The sequence below is a fragment of the Carcharodon carcharias genome, chromosome 7 (genome assembly GCF_017639515.1).
Source record: "Carcharodon carcharias isolate sCarCar2 chromosome 7, sCarCar2.pri, whole genome shotgun sequence".
In the NCBI taxonomy this organism is placed as follows: Eukaryota; Metazoa; Chordata; class Chondrichthyes; order Lamniformes; family Lamnidae; genus Carcharodon; species Carcharodon carcharias.
The window spans coordinates 12,709,429-12,732,396 of record NC_054473.1 but is presented as its reverse complement, the minus strand read 5'-3'; the positions used below and the strand labels follow the sequence as shown (position 1 = coordinate 12,732,396).

At 48.0% G+C, this 22,968-nt stretch overlaps 1 protein-coding gene across 1 annotated transcript in view; it reads left to right on the top strand.

Annotated features, from left to right (window-relative positions):
• Positions 1–22,968, top strand: part of LOC121279770 (collagen alpha-1(VII) chain-like) — an 82,448-nt gene that overhangs the window by 9,517 nt on the left and 49,963 nt on the right. The window contains exons 3-7 of the mRNA XM_041191108.1: positions 99–192; positions 296–457; positions 3,341–3,504; positions 6,760–6,889; positions 9,058–9,177. Of these exons, the coding sequence (XP_041047042.1) occupies positions 99–192; positions 296–457; positions 3,341–3,504; positions 6,760–6,889; positions 9,058–9,177 (670 nt within the window). The remainder of the gene's footprint in view (positions 1–98; positions 193–295; positions 458–3,340; positions 3,505–6,759; positions 6,890–9,057; positions 9,178–22,968) is intronic.

The window sequence follows — 22,968 nt, the reverse complement described above, 5'->3', positions numbered from 1 at the left end:
TGGAAGCCAGACTTGGAGCAGTAGTAAGTGCAAATGGTGCAAAAATGAATACGTTTTTAATGCAAATGGTCTGTTAAGGTCTAATGTTTTGTGTTTAGATCGCTATCTTGATAACAGATGGAAAATCACAGGATAACGTTGAGCGACCAGCCTTGAAGTTACGGAGCCAAGATGTTAAACTATTTGCAGTTGGTATGTTCTACTTGAAATTGTATTTGCTAGTGCGAAACAGGAATAACTTCTGACTCTTGATCTCTTGTTTCCTAACATGCCAATGTCCGCTCCTTCTCTCCAGGGATCAAGAATGCAGATAAAAAGGAACTTGATGATATTACCTCAACACCCGCAAAGGAATATTCGTTCTTTGTGAATGACTTCAAAATCCTACGAACTCTCACACCGCTCATTTCACGGAGGGTTTGCACCATTACTGGGGGAGCCTTGGATGTACCCGGTGGTAAGAAGCACAGTCCATTGGGAGACCGTCTTAACTGTTTGGTGCTCGGTGTGATTAGCAATCCGTTGATGTAGGGTGTTCACCAGGCCATTGGGAACATAAATGGAAAGTTACGATTTTTGTGGGACTTGCTGGCGATTTGCCAGTCTCTGCCTTCCCCTGCCACGCAGAACATGTTGGAGGGTTCTCTGCAGTGGTTTGAACGCACTGAATGAACCTTCAGAAACCCAGACCCTATCCTCACCAGAACCCCACATTAGTGATGTTAGTTAATGGGCTGGGCATCCCCTCCAACCGAAATGTCAGTCATGAGCCCAGCTACCCTGCAATCGTGTTAGGCTGGGACCAGCCTTCTTTGTTTCAGAATATGGGGCTTCCGCTCCCACCTGGGAGAAGGTCTTGCCCGAAGGAGCTGCCGACCAACCCTGACTGGCTGGCAGCTCAGTGTTCCCGGCAGCGCCAGGTTTGAGTGGTGGTCACTGCCAGGACTACAGGCAGCCCCTGAGAAGAAGTGAAGGAGCCCAGACATAAAGGTCACAGAATTACAGAATTGTTATGGTGCAGAAGGAGGCCATTCAGCCCATCCTGCCTGCACCGGCTCTCTGAGCATTTTAACTTCGTGCCAGTCTCCTGCCTCTTCCCTGTGACCCTGCACCTTGTTTCTTTTGAGATAATCACCCAATGTCCTCTTGAATGCTTCGATTGAACCTGCCTCCACCACACTTCCAGTGCAGTGCATTCCAGACCCGAACCACTCGCTGCGTGACAAAGCTTTTCCTCACCTCGCATTTGCTTCTTTTGCAAGACACTTTAAAACTGTGCCCTCTGGTTCTCGATCATTTACGAGCGGAAACGGTTGAGGCTGGAAGTTTGGATGGGCCTGGTTGGCAGGCGACAGCGAAGGAGGGAAGGGGGTGGTCGAGTTTGAGAGCACGGGAGGGAGGGTTAAAGTGGGGGGGGCGGTGGTGGTACGATCTTGGGTGAGGAGTACGATCTTAGGGTGGGGTGCCTCCATTGGGCACAGAGACCCCCACCCCCCAAAGGAGGCAACTCCCCCTCCCTGCCTGACATGCAGTGAAAGCTGCTGGGCTACCTGCCTGGTCGCTGCCTTCCCCTGCCGCACGTAATATATTGGCAGAGGTGGAATGAAGTCCTGAAGTGGCCATTAATTGGGTGGGTGGGCCACCTGATACCTTCCCCACCCATTGTAAACATGGGAGGCAGTTCAGTGGGCGGTGGGAAGGCCACCTGCTGTATTTTACAAGCCCCCCCCCCAGTCTTCAAATTGGCAATAGGGGGGCCGTAAAATCCAGCCCAATGTCTGGTCCTCAAGATGGAAGTGATGCAACTTCTTAAAGTTCAACCAGTGTGTAGGGATACAACAGAGTGAGTGAGATCCTGCATGTATTTTAACCAAGCATAGTCACAGGGATCCCTGACACTTTCATGTGTTGAAATGTTACAGGCATTTTGTTTAATAACAAATCATGACTAAATATTGAAAACCGACTAGGGGTGACAGCATCTGACGTCTCTCCCTCGCTTCCACAATGCTCTGTGCCAAATGAGGCACCATCAGAGAGAAAGGATTTGTTTAACACGAGCAGTAAGCTCTGGCAACCATTGTTGATGTTGTATTGTTGGAGTGAGGCAAGGCTCTTTAGTTTCTCTCTTTATTTTCCTCCTTTCTCTGTATCGCATGATGCTACCCACGCAAGGGGGCAGGTCAGTGACCTCGAAGGTTGCAACTTTGTGAGTTTGTGAGTTTGTTTTTCTCCCCCTGTACTCGCCTATGGAGAAATCCTGCCCAGCAATAAAATCCATGTTCTGCCATAGCTTCTGTACACACTTAGCCTGTGGCACTTAAATTCCTCATCTTTCCACTTTTTTTTGATTCAATCATAGGATGTGGGGGTCACTGGCTAGGCCAGCATTTATTGCCCATCCCTAGTTGCCCCTTGAGAAGGTGGTGGTGAGCTGCCTTCTTGAACCGCTGCAGTCCATGTGGTGTAGGTACACCCACAGTGCTGTTAGGAAGGGAGTTCCAGGATTTGATCCAGTGACAGCGAAGGAATGGTGATATATTTCCAAGTCAGGATGGTGTGTGGCTTGGAGTGGAACTTCCAGTTGGTGGTGTTCCCATGCATCTGCTGTCCTTGTCCTTCTAGATGGTAGATGTCGCGCATTTCGAAGGTGCTGTCGAAGGAGCAATGGCGAGTTGCAGTGCATCTTGTCGATTGTACACACTGCTGCCACTGTGTATCAGCGGTGGAGGGAGTGAATGCTGAAGGTGGTGGATGGGGTGCTGAACAAGCCGGCTGCATTGTCCCGGATGATGTTGAGCTTCTTGAGCGTTGTTGGAGCTGCATGCAGCCGTTTCCCAACACAGTCCCTTTCTCCTTTAAGGTGCTGTGATAGATATCTCCTAATCGGCACCCTGTGTCCCAACTCCAAATCAGCTCACTGTCTTTGATCCAATAAGTAACAAAAATTACTCGGATTCCACCATGAGCCATCAGGTTGCCTCGCTGCACTCACCGCCTGAATAACACCCACCCGATTAACACTCAGAGCAGAAAGGGCCGCTATGCCCTTTGAACGGTGCTTCCCAGTGCAGTGTTAGGCTCTTCATTTGCACCTGCAGATGATCCTAGCAGCTGTTCCTGGCATGTTTCTTCATCCTTTCCCAATACAGAAATCATAGAAACCGTCGAAAGTATATGACCCAGAAGGAGGCCATTTGGCCCATTGTGTCCATGCCAGAGTGCCAGAAGCGCTTCCAGCCAGAAGTGTGGGTGCACTCCCGAAGCTATTTTGGAGTTTAGTAGGCTCTTAGAGCCCAAAGGTGAGCTCATTGCGGTTTCTTTTCTCCTGTGCTTTCAGCTACTGAAGTGCCTGCCGGCCCTTCAAGATTGACCTTCAGCGACGAGGGCTTTGAATCGATGCGAATTCGATGGACTGTGGCAGTCGGGCCTGTGATGGGGTACAAAGTTCAATACACTCCCCTCAACGCGCTGGGCCTTCCAATCGCAGCTGAACTCCGAGAGGTTAGTGACATACTTTGTTGTACTAGGGGCAACTCCCCTGGCTGGGACAGAAAGATCCCTGCTGGTTTGCAACAGCAAAAGAGTACAAAAGCAGCTGGATCCGTAAGTGGCTTCAGTGTGTGTTTTTATAGTTGGCGAATTGTGCTCCACTCTGGCCACTCCAATTATAAATAGAATGTTGGAGCCACAGAATGGGTGTAGTGAAGGTTCACAGGACTAATACGTTATTGTATTTATATGGCCCCTTTCATGAACTCAGCATCCTGGAGTGCTTTACTGGTAGTGAAGTACGTTGGAACTGTAGTCACTGTTGTCAGGCAGAAAATGCAGGAGCCAATTTTTGCACAGCAAGTTCCCACAAACAGCAATGCCATTATGACCAGATAATCTGCTTTAGTTTTTTTTTTATTCATTTGTGGGCCATCCCTAACTGCCCTTGAGAAGGTGGTGGTGAGCTGCCTTTTTGAACCGCTGCAGCCCAAGTAGTGTAGGTACACCCACAGTGCTGTTAGGGAGGCAGTTCCAGGATTTTGACCCAGTGACACTGAAGGAACGACGAAATATTTCCAAGCCGGCTGCATTGTCCTGGATGATGTTGAGCTTCTTGAGCATTGTTGGAGCTGCACGCAGCCATATCCCAACACAGTCTCTTTCTTCTTTAAGGTGCTGTGATAGATATCCCCTAATGGGAACCCTGTGTCCCAACTCCAAATCAGTTCACTGACCTTGATCCTCATCCCCACTTCTGACCTTTAGGATAGTGAGTGAATTGGAGGGGAACTTCCAGGTGATGGTGTTCCCATCTATCTGCTGCCCTGGTCCTTCTAGCTGGTAGTGGTCATGGGTTTGCAAGGTGCTGTTTAAGGAGCCTTGGTGAATTCCTACAGTGCATCTTTTAGATGGTATACACTGCTGCTACTGTGCATTGGTGGTGGAGGGAGTGAATGTTTGTGGTTGGTGTGCCAGTCAAGCGGGCTGCTTTGTCCTGGACGGTGTGAAACTTCTTGAGTGTTGTGGGAGCTGCACTCGTCCAGGCAAGTGGGGAGTATTCCATCACACTCCTGACTTGTGCCTTGTAGTCAGTGGACAGGCCTAGCCCCTAACCTGCTCTTGGAGCCACAGTATTTAAAGGCTAGTCCAGTTCAGTTCTGGTCAATGGTAACCCCCAGGATGTTGATAATGGGGGATTCAGTAATGGTAATGAACGTCAAGGGATGATCATTAGGTTCTCTCTTGTTGGAGATAGTCATTGCCTGGCACGTGTGTGGCATGAATGTTACTTGCCTCTTGTCACCCAAGCCTGGATATTGTCCAGGTCTTGCTGCATTTGGACATGGACTGCTTCAGTATCTGAGGAGTCATGAATGGTGCTGAACATGGTGCAATCATCAGCGAACATCCCCAACTTCTGATGGAAGGAAGGTCACTGATGAAGCACCTGAAGATGGATGGGCCGAGGACATGACCCTGAGGAACTCCTGCAGTGATGTCCTGGAGCTGAGATGACTGACCTCCAAAAACCACAACCATCTTCCTTTGTGCTAGGTATGACTCCAACCAGCAGAGAGTTTTCCCCCTGATTCCCATTGGCTCCAGTTTTGCTAGGGCTCCTTGATGCCACACTCGGTCAAATGCGGCCTTGATGTCAAGGGCAGTGACTCTCACCTCACCTCAGGAGTTCAGCTCTTTTGTCCATGTTTGAACCAAAGCTGTAATGGGGTCAGGAGCTGAATGACCCTGACGGAACCCATACTGGGTGTCAGTGAGCAGGTTATTGCTGAGCAAGTGCCATGTGAAAGCACTGTTGATGACCCCTTCCATTACTTTACTGATGATCGAGAGCAGACAGATGGGGCGGAAATTGGCCGTGTTTTGCTTGTCCTGCTTTTTGTGTACAGGACATTCCTGGGCAATTTTCCACATAGTCGGGTAGATGCCAGTGTTGTAGCTGCACTGGAACAGCTTGGCTAGGGGTGCAGCAAGTCCTGGAGCACAAATCATCAGTACTATTGCCGGAATATTGTCAGGGCCCATAGCCTTTGCAGTATCCAGTGTCCTCAGCCTTTTCTTTACGTTGATGTTGGTTGAGGGATTTACATTGGCCAGGACACTGTAAAGGACTCCCCTGCTCTTTCTTTGCATCCACCTGAGAGAGCAGACTTGGTTTATCACCTCATCAGAAAGACAGTACCTCTGACAGTGCAGGACTCTCTGTGTACGGTGCTGTAGGGGTGGGGGAGGCGGCTGGTCAGCCTGGATTTTGTGCTCAAGCCTCTGGTCTGGGAAATGAGCACACAACCTTCTGATTTAAGGGTGAAAGTGCTCCTACTGATCCACGGCTAAATATGATTGTGAAGAAAGGCTCGAATAGTTTTGTCTTTTCTTACTGTAACTAAGATGGTCAGAGTGGGCGACTTCGTTATGAGAGGGATCAATAGTGAAAGATTATTCCCACGAGTTGATGAATCGGTAATGAGGGACATTGGCCAAGGATTATCATTTGAAGAATGAAGGAGGGAGTTTGAAGAAATGGTTTCGCACAAAGGGATATTAGAACCTGGAATATTCTACCCTAATTAGACATTAAGAGAGAGGTTGTGGAGGCCATTTTTAACTGCTGGCCACTTAATGCTCACCTGCTGGCCCTCCCATTACTAAATTGGCAATTGCACCTCCCACTGGGAAGAAACAGCAAAAACTGGGAAATGAGTACTGGTCCGAATTGGTCTTGTACACCTGACAATGGAATGCCAGTTAGGACCAGTACTCTTATTCCCATTGACACCCCTTTAACCCAGAGCCTCATTCATTGAACGGCCCTAATATGCAGTCCAAATTGATTGAGGCCATTGGCAAGTGAAAACATTGTGCTGTAATACCAAAGGAATAACTGAATTGCTTTCCTGGTCTGTGTGTTAATGTACTGGTGGAGAGTAGAAACACACTGGGGCGCAGTGTGGTCTGTTGGTGCTATCCTGTTGCGGACGGCGATTAGTATTTGTATTGAATCCTTCCCGGTGCTTGTGAGAAATTTGTGTGGTGCTATTTTTACAAAGTTTAACAGGGGTCTCTCATAAACACTTTTAACAAGGTGGTACAAGCAGCAAAATTCCAGCTCCACTTTTTAACGTACTTGACTGACAGACCTGGAACCGTGAGCACCAGTGGGTTTTATGGTGGGAGTGTTATACTGAGATTGGACTTGCTTTTTTGCTTTTGCTGACTGTTGCATATTGACATCTTGTTTTTGACCAGATTACTATTCGCCCAGGTGAGAACTCGGCTTTTTTACAAGGACTGAAGCCTGCAACTGAATATCTGGTCACAGTGATAGCTCAGTATGCAAACAGCATTGGGGAATCCACCTCAGGAAAGGGGAGGACAAGTGAGTATCGTCGGTTGATTTAATTTGAAGTCCTGTTGGTCCGAGTTGCCCCGCCACCACCCCTCTAAATGGTTTGCTTGAGATCATTGGACCCAATCCCATTGTATGTAGGAATGTTTGATGAGCCTCCAGTGAGACGTGCCCTCAGGATGCAATTTTATCGCCTTGTTCAAAAGCCATGAATGAGACTGGGGCTAAAGGGCTAAATTCTGAGAAGCCTTCTAATCCTTTGAATGTAGGAGATTAAGGGGTGATTGAAGTGAGGTGCTTTAGATGATAAGGTAGATCAGGAGAAACTATTTCCTCCAAACTATTCCATTTTACCTTGAATTAAAGAAGACAGTTTAAAAGATAACCATCTTATGAGGCGGGAGACAGTTTGAAAGATCTTAAAAGTCTTATAAAGTCTGCCATTCATAATACTTCTCTTGTTCTCAATTTCCTGTGATTGAGGATTCAAACGTTTCTCTCTGGCAGTCCAGAGCAAGGGGGTATAACCTTAAAATTAAAGTTGGACCATTCAGGGGTGATGTCAAGAAGCACTTCTCCACACAAAGCCTCATGGAAACCTGGAACTCTCTCCCTCAAAAGCTGTTGAGGCTGGTGGGCCAAACCGAAAATGTTAAAACTGAAATTGATGGATTTTTGTTAGAAGGGAAACCAATGGTTACAAAACAAAGGTAGTTTGTTCGGGTTAAGGTACAGATCAGCCGGGATCTAATTGAATGGTGGGTCAGACTCGAGGGGCCAAATGGCTTGTTACGATCCCTGTAGAGACCGATACCTTTTAAAAAGAGGTATGTATTTCCTAGTGATTGGCACTAAGAATCGCACAACAAAGATTTCACATTTTAAGACATACTGTAATTATTTAGTAGTACAATCAGAGTCCACTTGCCAACTGATCAGCACTTTCTTCTCATACAGTATAAAGTTGTTGCTTCCCCTGACACTGGTATTCTTGCAGTTGTCCTGATGAGTGCAAGACAAAAAGCTTTGACAAAATGCCTTTTTTTAGCAATACATTTACTGTAACAAACAAACTAAATCAACATTGACTAAATATTATTTGGTAGGCAACTAATGCACCAAACTACAAAAAATGCACTCCCCATTAACTTCCAAACACAACCAAAAACCCCACACCACATTTATACACTACACTGCACTCTCAGCAGAGGAGTAGTCTTGTATATTAAGTTCCAAGTTCCTCCTGGCTTCATCGGGATCTCTTCTCCCTGCCACCCAGAGTGAATCTTCCAGTGTCCTTTTAAACAAAGTCTCTTCACTCAATCTTCTGAGCATAACTGAATAGGCTTCTGGTGGCGAGGCACATTCTGCCGACTCCATGGTCCATAACTCTCCACAAGCCTTGGTTCTTTGAACTGGGTATGCTTTCTCACCAGCACCATGCGGGGTGGTTAACCCAAAAAACAGTTTTTCTACTGCCTGGCATAGCAGCACCTGTTTTGGGTCTTCTTCACCAAACCTCTTTGCCTGACTCTGAGAGTTTGGGCACAGCAAGGCTTCCTTCTCTGTGTTAGCTGGTAAGACTTGCACCTTACTCTCAATAAGTCTTGACCTGGGCCTCTGTCCTCATGACAGCCTGGCCACATGAGTTTTCCTCTGGGCAGATTTCGTAGGTCTACACCCCCTTCTCCAAACTACTGCATTTAACCTTGAATTAAAGAAGACGGGTTAAAAGATAAGCATTTTATAAAGTTTTGCATTCGTAATACTCTTTATGTTCCCAGGATTGAGAATTCAAAAGTTTTTCGAGTATGAATACAAACCTCACCAGTAGGCATAAGTCAAGAAAGACTTGGATTTATATAGCAATTTCCACAACCTTAAGATATCCTAAAGCACTTCATACAGCCAATTAACAACTTTTGAAGTGTGGTTACAAGTGCGATACAGATAACATTACGCTAATTTGTACATAGCAAAGCCCCACAACAAGATAAATGACCTGATTATCTGATTTTTTGTGATGCTAGTTGAAGGATAAATATTATCCAGGACCTTAGGAGGAACACCTCTGCTCATCTTCAAAGTAATGCCACGGGGTCTTTGAGGGGCGATGGGGGACACAGTTTAAGGTCTCACTGTTGTGTGTTGTGCTGTATAATGGCACCAGTCATTGGTTTATTTTGTATCCCTTTCAGAGACCTTGCCTGGAGTCTTGAATTTCCGAGTGGCGAAAGCTGAACATTTCAGGCTGAAGCTGGCATGGAAACCACCTGCTCTTTCTCTGCAAGGATATCGGCTTATCTACAAGCCTCGAGGTCAGGGGAAACTATTATCGTCGAGTGTACATGCACCTTGTTTGTTTTTTTCCCTTAGTTGGATTAGGGAGGGAGATTGCGGGAAAATTTGAGAGTCCAACAGTAGAACTGTTTCCCTAGCACCTTCTTAAGATAAAGTTTTTAAGATTAAGAGAAACTCTTCCATTCATTTACAAGATGACGACAGTGATCGTACTAAAGTGTATTTGCCTATTTGTCCTGGAAAGAACCACCGTAGATGTCATTATGGGCTGCCCAGCAAGCAGTGGCACTCGCAGTTAAATAGGCTGGTAGCACTCATTGCTCAGGATTATACATGAGGAATGACCACTTAGGCGAGAGGGCAGAAGTCACCGAGTGCCCATGGGGTGAGTGTGAGTTCACTGGCAAAAGTGGCAGGTGATATTTCTGTCTCCTGTTCTTCATAGATCTTGTGCTCTCTGTGGAAAGCTGTGCTATGAAGGGTGCAAGAGTTGTGCAGTTGCAAGCCGTTGTAGCCTTTTGCCGTCACTGAGAATGCAGGAAGACGTACCCTTTCATCTCTAACTTTCCTTTTTAGTCAGTTTTCTCCACTTGCCTTCTGAAGGTGTTGACTCAAACAGACCACAGGATTCCATGGGCACCGTTCTCTTGCTTAAGTGGTCGTTCCTCATGAGTAACCCTAAACCGTGAGTACAACCAGCCTGTTTAACTGTGGATACCATTGCTTGTTGGGCAGCCCCATAATGACATCCAGCTCTTTCCACACCCAGATAGGCAGTTGGAACTTTGCCAACGGCAGCATTAGTACTGAATGAGTCGGTACATGTTTCACTGTAACTGTGACTGTGCGAGCGTTTCTTATGGCAGAGACATGTCCTGTATCTTTATCTCTGAACTGCTGAGTCTCTGGGCGGAACCGTCCCACATTTGCACTGAGTGCGCTAGCGAGCGTGAAAAGAGACGTTTTATCCGCCGGTCGCAATGGTGAGTTTTCGTGCCGTATCGTCCCATTCCCGGCGAGTCCCACCTCATTAGTAATGAGCTCATGAGAAACACTCCGGATCGCTGGCGCTTGCCACGATTTGCCCTCCACGCCGAGATCTCGGCGCTTCCTTGCTCTGGGCGCTTTATTTACAGCGCGCCAGAGCGCAGCCTACTTCATGTCTCCAGGCCAGGGCTGCTCCAGGCGATAGAAAGTGAAGAAGTTGGCAGCCCCCACATTTATTGACAGCTGTCTGGGGTGCCTGCTGGACACAGTGGAAGCCACCATGATGTCCTCTACCCCCGCCTTGGCTGTAGGAGGTGCACCAGAGTCACCAATCTGGCCTGGGAGGTGGTGGCAGTGGTGGTCAGCGCCACTGGAGCACAGAGGAGGTCAGCCACCCAGTGCAGGAAGAGGATGAATGCTCTCAGCCATTCCGTCCGGGTAAGTCAACCACCTTAGTATCCCCCTTAGTCAACCACCTTAGTATCAACGCAACTGTGAGTGCTCTTGCTGCTGCTTTTAACTCTGCTGCCATGCGCTAAGTATCTCTACTTTGGTTTACAGGGAGCTCTGCCAAGCACTCGGAGGACTGCTGGGGAAGAGGCATCTGTGAGGTCCAAGCCAGATGACGAACCTCTGGACTCACCCTTCCAACTCATCATGGAGAGTCAGCAGAAGGCGGGGGATTATCACGCAGAGCTTTTGGAAGCATTAACAGAGTGGCACACAAGCTGGGAGAGAGTGTCCGCCTGCTCTCTGATGAAGTGATGCCCACATATGCACACATGGAGCTCCATGGAGACCCTGGTCCAGCAGAACACAGACCTGCACTCCAAGTGGTAGCCATGTGTGACTTCCTGAAGTGGCAACACGAGAAGGAAATGGGGCACCTCGATTTCGTCAAGGTGCTCCTGCCCCTCAAAGAATCAGGCCGAGTCCCTCAGGCGCCCGAAGGGAGGAGGAGTGACAGCTGTACACGCCTGGGTCATCGACTCAGGAATCTCAGAGGCTGTTCTCTCCCTCCGAGTCCCCTTTGCCTGTGACCCCCTCTGTCACCTCAGAGGGGGCAGCTGGCCCACAGGAGGACAGCCAAAGCAAGCCGGGGCCCACAAGAACTTGGATCTCCAGATGACGAGGCAACAGGGCCAGCCATTGCACAGGGCCTTCCCACCCCTGCTGCGGATGTCAGGGCAGCACCTAGAAGATGTGGTAGACCTAGAAAAGTTAAGAAATTCTGACCACAAGTGGTAGTGGCATGGATGAACACTTTTTGTCCCTGTATAATCTGAAAATATATTCTCTTTCACTGAATAACGTGTCATGTTGCCTTTCAGCTTCATTGACAGGCTTTGCGAGTCCTCCCAGTGCATTCCTCCCACCACCAGCCCCCACTAGCAGCTCAGCTGCAGGCAGCTGGACCACGAGTGATTCTGGAGGAAGAAGCGTGTGTGTGGCAGGATCTTTCAGAGCCTCGTGCAAATACTCTCCCACCCATGCACCCGGAGCCTTCATCCATCACACTCATCTCACTGTCGTAAGCATTTTCAGTACTGCCTGCTGGGGTTCTCTTTCAGTTGTCCGTCTGAGCTGACATGTATCTCCGCCCACCCACTGATCTCACTCCCAGGCAGCACCTGGGTCCGTCCAACACGAGACTCCGCTCACTTTTGATTCCTGCGAAATGGTAGTTGTCAAGTTTATCGTCAGCTCCCCCCGTCCTTTCCCCTCCCCCCAGTCACCCATATCCTTTCCCCCATCACTGCCGACCCCCTTGGCACTACCTTCCACCTCCTCACCCTCGCCTACCTACCCGAACCCTCCTTATTCCAGGATGTCCAGGTGAACGTGCACATTCCCTACCTTCCTGAGAATCCACACTGACCTCCCCGACCTCCTCCTTCCCACCCCCGGGGTCCGCGTCTGCCTCCGAGTCCCCACCAACCACCTTCGCCGCCCTTCCTGCCGCTACCGACCCACCATCCCTCTCCCACCCTACTGCTCTCTCCGCCCCCCCCTCTCACACTCACCATTCCATAGCACCACGGCCACCCTCAGTTTACTTCCTAGGAGATAATCATTGACTCCACAGACCCCTCCCTTGCACGTTCACCTGGACAAACACCCCCTTATTCCCTCCGAACTCCCTCCTCCCCCTGGACACCTTCCCCCCTCCAAACTCCTTCCCTCCTCCGAACTCCCCCCCCTTACACCTATCTCCCCACTTGCCGTATTCTCCCCCATTACACCCTCCTCCCCGGTACTGCCCCCTCCCAACCTCACCCTCCGACACCCTTCCAACCTCACCCGCCCCCTCACCCACCCCCCTCCTGACACCTCCGTACCCCCCCCCCCTCCCTCCATCCCAATCTCAGCTCCCCCTTCCTCCCCCAGTCAAACCTAGACATTCCTCTCCCTCTTTCCCCCCCTCCCCCTCCCCCATCCCCCCCCCCCCCCCCCCCCCCCCCCCCCTCCCCCCCCCCCCCCCCGACCTCCCCAGTACACTTTCCTCTCCCGCTCATGGGCTGGATCTTCCTCTCCCCACCCCTCACCAGTCATCCGTAGCAGCCCATGGCCAAGACTGTGATGTCTTGAAGCAGGCACGAAGCATCAGTGGAGACTTCGCACCTGAGCTGCTTCACAGCAGGACCCACGCCCATGAGGATCCACCCAGCGTGCAACGTACATGTTCCTCCAGGGTCTGGTAGCTGTTGGGCTCCAGCATCTTCTGCTCTTTGGATGTCTGAGGCCTGAGCAAGGCCCTGACGGTAAGTCCTGGCTATTGTACGTCGCACTTGTCCAGGCGTGTCCTGTGTTTTCCCGCTGGCGTTAATGGAAAATTGGGCACGTGAGACGGGGTTGGGGGGGGGGGGGTGGTGGGGGGACAATTCTGGCCGGGCCTTGCTTTGCATCCCGTGACTGGAATTGGCGTTCCACCATGGCGGACACCATCGGATGATCCCGCTGTGGTTTCACACCGGCGTGAGGCCGATTTCTGCCCCTCGCGCCGAATTGTCCCCCCCCCCCCACTCCCACCCTCACCCCTCCCCCGCCCGCCATTCCGCCAAACGCCTGATGCCAACATGGTGGGAAAGTTCCAGCTTCTGGTTGCTGTGGAGGAGTACAGCAGTGTACCGATCCTCGAGGCTTTCTGCATGGGGAATCCCTGCAAATTTTGGCACAATTTCGGAGAACTCTGTACAAATAGCGACACGTTTCTGGGAATCCCCTGCAGATATTGATACGTTTCTAGAAAGCCGGTGCAAAATATTGACCCAGGAATGCCTCTACAATGATTGATACACGCCTGGGAGCACCCTCCAAATATCAGCCTACACCTGTTCGCTTCCTGTAAATGTTGACATATTACCTCAGGACCCCCTGCAAGTATTCTTGATAAGCAAGGGGGTGAGAGGTTATCAGGGGCAGGCCGGAATGTGAAGCTGAAGTTAAAATTAGATTAGTTGTGAATGGTGAAGCAGGCTCAAAGGACCGAGTGGCCTACTCCTGCTCCTCATTCCTATCTTCATATTAATACACTTTCAAAGAGCCTTGTAAATAGAAAAACCACTGCCAGGGACTCCCTACACCAACTTCCAAAAGGAGTGCCAGATACCCAGAGGGAAAATGTGCTGTCAATGTTTCTATCAGCATATGGCTGGAGGAGAAATGTGCCAGTAAGTTAAAGGATTTAGAGATAAAAACAAAAAAACTGCGGATGCTGGAAATCCAAAACAAAAACAAAAACAGAATTACCTGGAAAAACTCAGCAGGTCTGGCAGCATCGGCGGAGAAGAAAAGAGTTGACGTTTCGAGTCCTCATGACCCTTCGACAGAACTTGAGTTCGAGTCCAAGAAAGAGTTGAAATATAAGCTGGTTTAAGGTGTGTGTGTGGGGGGCGGAGAGAGAGAGAGAGTGGGAGGTGGAGTGGGGGTGAGGTTGTAGGGACAAACAAAATTGTTGTTGACATCTTTTGATGATCTGCTTCTATCACTGCTTGTTTGTCCCTACAACCACACCCCCACTCCACCTCCCACTCTCTCTCTCTCTCCGCCCCCCACACACACACCTTAAACCAGCTTATATTTCAACTCTTTCTTGGACTCGAACTCAAGTTCTGTCGAAGGGTCATGAGGACTCGAAACGTCAACTCTTTTCTTCTCCGCCGATGCTGCCAGACCTGCTGAGTTTTTCCAGGTAATTCTGTTTTTGTTTTTGTAAAGGATTTAGAGTTCTCCAGGTAATGCACAGGCAGCATGTGGTATGCACTCTTGGCTCTGCAATAAGCCCCAATTAGAACATTTTCAATGGTGAAGAGGTGTAAAGTCACTCCCCACCGCTACTGGGGCTGAAACTCCCCCTCCCCTTCACTTCCACTTGTTGAGAGGCCTCAACATCTCCACCTTTAAAACATGAGAGTGTTTATTTTTTCTCATTCATGGGATGTGGCTGGGCCAGCATTTATTGCCCATCCCTAATTGCCCTTGAGAAGGTGGTGGTGAGCTGCCTTCTTGAACCGCTGCAGTCCATGTGGTGTAGGTACACCCACAGTGCTGTTAGGGAGGGAGTTCCAGGGCTTTGACCCAGCGACAGTGAAGGAATGGTGATATATTTCCAATATACTTCCAGGTGGTGGTGTTCCCATGTTTAAGATTAAGATATATTGCAGGCAGTGTTTGATATAGGTATCGGACCGGGAGGGTTTAAAACTGGGATACTGGGTAGTGGTAGTGAGAAGTCTCCAGACTTGAATATTGTGCCTGAGGAGATACTTACTCCCAACATCTGAATCACAAAATGTCAGCATGCAGGCACAGCAAGTAATTGGTTAGGCAAATAGAATGTTGGCCTTTATTGCAAGGAGGATGGTGTATAAAAGTAGGGAAGTCTTACTGCAACTGTAGAGGGCAGTGGTGAAACCACACCTAGAGTACTGTGTACAGTTTTGGTCTCCTTGCTTAGTGAGGGATATACTTGCAATGGAAACAGATCAGAAAAGGTTCAACAGATTGATTCCTGGGGTGAGGGGTTTTACCTTAAGAGGGAAGGTTGAGCAGGTTGGGCTATACTCATTGGAGTGTAGAAGAATGAGAGATGATCTTATTGAAACATATAAGATTCTGAGAGGGTTTGATCGGGTAAGTGCTGAGAGAATGTTTCCCCTTGTGGGAGAATCTAGAACTATGGGGCACAATTTGAAAAAAAGGGCTCTCCCATTTAAGATGGAGATGAAGAGGAGTTTTTTCTCTCAGAGGGTCATTGGCCTTTGGAATTCTCTCCCCCAGCGAGGGGTAGAGGCTGGGCCATTGAATATTTTCAAGGCTGAGTTAGATAGATTTTTGACTGACAAGGATGTTAAGGGTGATTGGGGGGCAGGCAGGAGAGTGGAGTTAAGGCCATGGTCTTATTGAATCCCAGAGCAGATTCGAGGGGTGAATGGTCTCCTGGTTCTATCTCTCCTGTTTTTTCTTGCTCGAATGGACAGGATAAAGTTTGTGTCACCTCTGAATGCCAGCTCCTGCCCCCCCAATAAATAATAATAATGGGGAACCAGGAAATGGCAGAGGAGTTGAATAAATACTTTGCATCAGTCTTCAAGGTAGAAGAGATTAATAGAATTCCAAAAATACTAAATAATCAAGGGGAAAAAATGGGGGAGGAAATAAATACAATAACTATCACTATAGAAAAACTACTAGGGAAACTAATGGGGCTAAAGGCTGTTAAGTCACCTGGATCTGATGGGTTGCATGCCAGGATATTAAAGGAAGTAGCTGCAGAGGTAGTGGATGCACTGGTGGTAATCTTCCAAGATTCCCTCAATTCTGGAAAAGTCCCAGAAGGTTGGAAAAGTGCCAATGTAACAACCCTATTCAAAAAGGGAGGGAGACAGAAAACAGGTAACTATAGGCCAGTTAGATTAACATCTGGCATTGGGAAAATGTTGGAGTCTATTATAAAAGATGTAATAGCAGAGCATTTAGAAATGCATAATTTAATCAAGCAGAGTCAGCATGGCTTCATGAAGGGGAAAACATGCCTAACAAATTTATTATAACTGTTTGAGGAGGTAACAAACAGGATAGATAAAGGGGAATCAGTAGATGTAATATATTTGAATTTCAAAAAGACACTTGATAAGGTACCACACATAAGGCTACTTAATAAGCGCCCATGGTGTTGAGGATTGGCTAACCAATAGAAGACAGAGAGTTGGGATACAGGGGCGATTTTCAGGATGGCAACCTGTAACTAGTGGAGGGCCACAGGGATAAGTGCTGGGGCCACAATTATTTACAATATATATTAATGACTTGGATGAGGGAAGTGAATGTACTTTCGTCAAGTTTGCAGATGACACAGAAATAGGTGGGAAGGCAAGTGATGAGGATGACACAAAGAGTCTACAGAGGGATATAGACAGGTTAAATGGATGGGCAAAAACATGGCAGCTGGAATATAATGTGGGAAAATGTGAGGTTATGCACTTTGGCAGGAAGAATAGAGGAGCTGAATACTATTTAAATGGAGAAAGACTGAAAAAAGCTGCAGCACAGAGGGATTTGAGTGTCCCTGCGCATGAATCCCAAAAAGCTAGCATACAAATTCAACAGTTCATAGAGAAGGCAAATGGAATGTTGGCCTTTATTTCAATGGGAATGGAGTATAAAAATAAGTAAGTCTTGCTAAAACTATACTAGGCACGAGTTAGACCACACCTAGAATACTGTGAACAGTTTTGGTCCCATTATCTAAGGAAAGGTATACTGGCATTGGAGGCAGTCCAGAGAAGGTTCACTGGGTTGATCTCGGGGATGGAGGGGTTTTCTTTTGAGGAGAGTTTGAGTGGGTTGGGCCTGTACTCATTGGAGTTTAGAAGAATGAGAGGCGACCTTATTGAAACACATAAGATTCTTAGGGGGCTTGACAGGGTAGATGCTGAGAGGTTGTTTCCTCTTGTGGGAGAGTCTAGGACCAGAGGGCAGGATCTCAGAGTAAGGGGGCACCCATTTAAGACCGGGTTGAGGAGGAATTTCTTCTCTCAGAGGGTAGTGAATCTGTGGAATTCTTTACCGCATAGGGCTGGGTCGGTAAGTATATTCAAGGCTGAGGCAGACAGATTTTTAATCAGTGAGGGAGTCAAGAGTTATAGGGAAAAGGCAGGAAAGTGGAGTTGAAGATTACCAAATCAGCCATGATCTCATTGAATGGCAGAGCAGATTTGATGGGCCGAGCGGCCTACCTCCGGTCCTACGTCTTGTGGTCTTATAGCTTCTCTATCACCATTTCTCCCCTTGTTTGGTTTGATCACGGGCTGGTAGACAGTTGTTCCTTTGAACTTTGCCGCCTCCTATCTCCTGTGCCTCCCAGGGACATAACTGGGAAAAGTCTCATCATCTGTTGCATCAGCTTTCACCAGGGTGTGCACTGTATCTACAGAACAAGTCTGTACGTCCCAGCTTATTTAGCCTGAGGCGTTTGATTCTAAACCAAAGTTTGGGGGGGGGGGGGGTTGGAAAACAAAGGAAAGATAATATTTTCTTTGCAGCTGTCTGAAATGATTGCCCAGAGGGAGTGCGTCTCCCAGGAGGCAGGACTTAATCATCCCGGGTGTGTGGGTGTGCCCTGGATTCATCCCTTGCCAAAAGAAAGGAGAAATTAATAAAAGTGCAAAAGTTTCAGGTCCATTGCTGGCTGCACCTGTGCCAGGTGTGTCACTGAAGCAGATAAGTGTACAGTTTAAAAAAAAAAGTACACCCCTTTCAATTACAAAGGCTAAAACCCACTGCAGATTAGCATTGTTCTGATGACATATAAAACAAAACCCCATTATAATATTTGCAAGATGTATAGCTCTGTTTTTCCAGCCAGCACTGGTGTATAAAGCTTTGTTTGTGGGCGCAGTGTGCAGAAACTCTGGTTTCTGCCCTTCTTGCTCAGCTTCATTGGTATTTGTGCTACCTTGTGGTAAAGGCAGGGTTGGAATGCAACGTGGGTAACAGTTCACCACGGGCTGTTACCTTAGCAAGTGCGTTGCTTCGTTAATACTATATCAAGTGGAGAAGTGCCAACCTGCATTCTTTTAAAAATATACATAGTTCTTTCCAATTTAGTCAGCTGAGGTGGATAGTCAAATTGTTAAAAGTCAGTGAGAGGATGAGGTTGCGACTGAGAGAAACCTAACTTGGGTTTTGAAAGGCGTTAAAGTAAAGCAATGAATTTCTATTGTTCTGTTGTGTCTTAACTTGCACTAAGTTCCGTTCCCCTGTCACCCTGGTGCTCACTGACCTACATTGACTTCTGGTCAAGCAACATCTTGATTTTAAAATTCTCATCCTTGCTTTCAAGTCCCTCCCAGGCCTCAGCCCCTCCCTATCTCTGTAATCTGACCCCTCAACCCTCCGAGACATCTGCGCTCATATAATTTTGGCCACTTGTGCATTCCCAATTTTAATTGGTGGCTGTCCCTTCAATTGCCTTGGCCTCAAGCTCTGGAATTCTCTCCCTACATCCCTTCGCCCCTCTGCCTCACTTTCCTACTTTGAGACACTCTTTAAAGCCTACCTCCCTGACCTAATAACTCCCGATGTGGCTCAGTGAGAAAAAAACTTTTTCACACAGCGAGTGGTTGGGGTCCTGGAATGCACTGCCTGGAAGTGTGGTGGGGGCAGGTTCAATCAAGGCATTCAAGAGGGTATTAGATGATTATCTGAATAGAAACAATGTGCAGGGGTGCGGGGAAAAGGCAGAGCATTGGCACTAGGTCATAATGCTCATTTGGAGAGCCGGTGTAGACACGATGGGCCGAATGGCCTCCTTCTGTGCAGTTAAACTTCTGTGATTCTGCGTCCTACTTTGTCTTGTAATGCCTTTTTGTGAAGCGCTTTGGGACATTTCATCGTGTTTGAGGCGCTATATAAGTACAAGTTGTTGTTGTATCACAGCATCAAGACATCCCAAAGTGTCTTGCGTCCAATGAAATATTTTTGAAGTGCAGCCACTATTGTAACGGAGGAATAGAGTTGGCGATAGCTGAGTTGACCTTTAACACAAGTTCCACAGAGGTCCTCCCTGCTGCTCCAACCCTGCTCATTATTTCTCTCCTCCTCAGTTCATTGAACAACCCTGTCCATCGTTTATCTGATCTATTCATGCTTCTTTCTTTAAATTTATTCTTCCATGGGATGTGGGAGTCGCTGGCAAGGCCAGCATCTGTTGCCCATCCCTAATTACCCCCTTGAACTGAGTGGTTTGTTGCCAGGGCCATTTCAGAGGGCAGTTAAGAGCTGACCCCATTGCTTTGTGGGCCTGGAGTCACATGTAGGCCAGACTGGGTCTTCCCCAAAGGGACAGTGGTAAACCCGATGGGTTTTTACCACAATCAGCGATGGTTGTCATGGCCGCCATTACTGGGCCGAGCTTCAATTCCAGAGTTATTAATTAAATTTAAATCCCACCAGCTGCCACAGTATCCTTACACTGCAGAAGGAGGCTATTCGGCCCATCAAGTCTGCACTGGCATGGTGGGATTTGTCCCCCAGGGCGTTAGCCTGGGTCTCTGGATTACTAGGCTAGCAACGTTACTACACCAGCATCTCCCCGACCCCCTTCAGATGAGGTGCCCTTGCCGCTCAGACCCTCCCTTGTTCCGGCAGGGCAGCAGCTGAAACATTTTACCTCGATTTCCCACCTCTCGTTCAGACAGGTGATTGCGTTTTCCTTCCCCTCCTTCGAACACATCACTCCTTCACGGTGGCGCAAGTCCGGCCAGCACCTTTCACCTTTGAGGATTCTGTTTTTGAATCGAGAAGGAATTTGCGTTTAAATAGCATCTTTCACGGCCTCAGGCAATGAAATACTTTTGAGGTTTAGTTACTGTTGTAGGGCTGGATTTAGTCAGCCAAATGGGCCTAATGCCTACTGTTCGGAGAACTGGCAGGGAAGCCCTATCAGCTGCATGGGATGGGGTGGGGGGGGCACAGTGGTGTTAAGTGTAGGGTAAAGGGCATCAGAAACATACATGATGCTGATGTAATAATGATGCCAGATCACACGACTGAGAAATAAGAGAGATCTGGAAGGAGGAGAAGCTCCAACCTTGTCTAGAGGTCCAAATATGTAAATACTTGTTGTGAATAAAGAGTAACGGTTTTACAAAACTACAGACTCGAGCAGCATACTTTAGGAGAATAGACAATCCCCTCGTCCCCTCTAGACCCCAACCACACAACGAAACATCAAATGCCCTTAAGTGGTCACTGTTGGGCCTTCTGCAGGCGATGCAAGTCCCGCCCACTGGGAGCTACTGGCCAATCAGAGGCTGGCAGCTCCTCATTGCTCGTCAGTGCCAACAGGAATGGTGGCAGCTGCCAAGAGTGCACCCACGAGAGGGCCAGGGATGCCAAGGGAGGGACCAGCAGGTCAAAAGTGAGGGGGGATGGGCTGGGGAACATGGGATGGGTGTTGCCTGAGAGAAGGGTGTGGGGTCGTTTGGAGGTGAAGGCAAGGGATGTGACTTTCAGTGGCCATTCACCCCCCCCCGCCTCCTTCCCAATGCTGCATCCCTTGATCAGGCACCGAGTGAGGGGCACCTCCTACCAGGCTGTTGGCAAACCTTCAGGAGGTGTGGGAAAGCCATGCTGCCCCTGTTTAACCTCCGAGCCAGCACTACGTTGCAGTGGGCTCAGGGATAAGGGATGTCAATTAGCTCATTAAAGGGCCTAATTGAAATCTCAGCAGCAGTTGGGCATCCCATGTCTGTCCCTTCCACCCTCCGACTCAATCAAGGGTGATTTTGCCGTCGCTGGGAGACTGACGCAGGAACTTTCCCGCGATTAAGTGGGCCTGGCCGCCATTGTTCTTGCTACAATGGATTGCATCAGATCAAGCCCTGTAGTTGAGTCTCAGTGGGTAGCAATTTTGCCCCATGTTTCAGAAGGTTGTAGGCCCAAGTCCCACTCCAGAGTTGCAAAAATGTGGCTGACACTCCAGTGCAGTACTGGGGGAATGCAGCATTGTTGGAGGCGCTGTCCTTTTGATGAGATGTTAATTTGAGACCCTGTCTTTTATCTCAGGGGGACCATGCTGAGCACAAATTTTCTGCCACATTGCATACATTACAATAGTGACTACACTTCAGAATTGCACACTTCAAGCCTTGGGACATCTGGAGTTTGTAGAAATGCAAGTTTTCTTGTAGGGACATGCGGCAGTCAGATTTTGCACAACAAGGTTCTGCAAACAGCCACGGGATAAATGACCATATCACCTGCTTTTTGATGTGAAGGAATAATTGTTGGCTGGGACACTGGAGGAGATCTCCCCTCTTGGAATAGTGCTGAGGGATCCTTTTTATCCAGTTGAGAAGGTAGACAGGGCATTGGTTTAGTGTCTCCGCTCTCTGATATTCTTGGCTTGACCATCTTCTCTGTTCTCAAACGGAACCCGTGTCACCCCCTCATTATTAAAGCTGTCTTCCATGAAGCTTTGGTGCCAAGCATTTCCTCGTTCTCAGTAATTGCTGACGTTCTACTAAGCCTAAGGCTTGGAGATTGCTCCATATAAGCGAAGGCTTCTTCAGACCTTTTCCTTTGTTGCATTCCTAAGGAGGATGGAAGAATAAAAATACTTGTTGCTTGATAGGTGGTCCTGCTTTCATCCCTGTTCTTGAATGCCTTGTCCACCCTTGTAATCTTCCTCCTTGACTTTATTATATTGAAAATAACATGATCAGCGACTCTTAACTTTGCTCTCTGGCACTGAGTAGGGTTAAGTCTTGGCGGAGTACGTGACTGGCAGGGACATTGCCCAATAAGACTATGGTTCTTGCACTATGCCAGTAGGCTACTGACCATGGAGCAAGCAACTGTGAACCTGACCCCAACCTCACCCAGCATTTGCAGGTGGAGCATGATAGTGGCATTGTGGTAATGTCACTGGGCTAGTAATCCAGAGACCCAGGCTAATCCTCTGAAAATACATGTTCAAATCCCACCATGGCAGCTGGTGGAATTTAAATTCAATTTATAAATCTGGAATTATAAAGCTAGTCCCGGTAATGGGGACTAGAACACCATTGCCTGTTTGTCACGTAAAACCCATCTGGTTGACTAATGTTGACTCTTAACTGCCCTCAGAAATGGCCTAGCAAGCCAGTCAGTTTAAGGGCAAGTAGGGATAAGCAACAAATGCTGGCCTTGCCAGTGAAGCTCACATCACATGAAAGAATAGAGAAAAAAAAAATTTTGGAGCCACTCAATAATGAACCTTTGCTGATCATAATTGGTGCAGCCCAAGGCGAGTTGCATGCTAGAATCGCAACCAGTGCATCTCTTTAAATCTCCACCTGTTCCGCTGGAAAGATAATTAATTTGTACTTTTCAAAAGAAAGTATATATTTTTTGAAATGTTGAATGCTGGCTGAACATAAATTCAGGCGAAAGAGCAAAAGATGTTTCGTTTATGGAGCAGCCAGTGGATTATTTTTGAAGAGCAGTCACTGCTTATGGAGTTGGCAGGAGCAATGGGAATGGGAAGAATAACATATCTCAGTAGAGAACCAGCCATGATCGCTCTAAAAGTGGAACAAGCTCAAGGGGCTGTTCCCATGAGTGATTACTGCTTTTAACTTGGGGATGCCTTAGTTTCTCACCTGCATGTGTTCAGCCCTTTTCAAGTTCAAACTTAGTGGTTCCGGTGATGGTGAAAAGAGAGACATGTTGCCGAATGTTTTCATCTTCCGCTCATCAGGACAAATGCAAGAATGCCAAATTTCCAACAGTTGCAAAAAATTATACTACAGGAGAAAAGGGTGCTGATTGGCTGG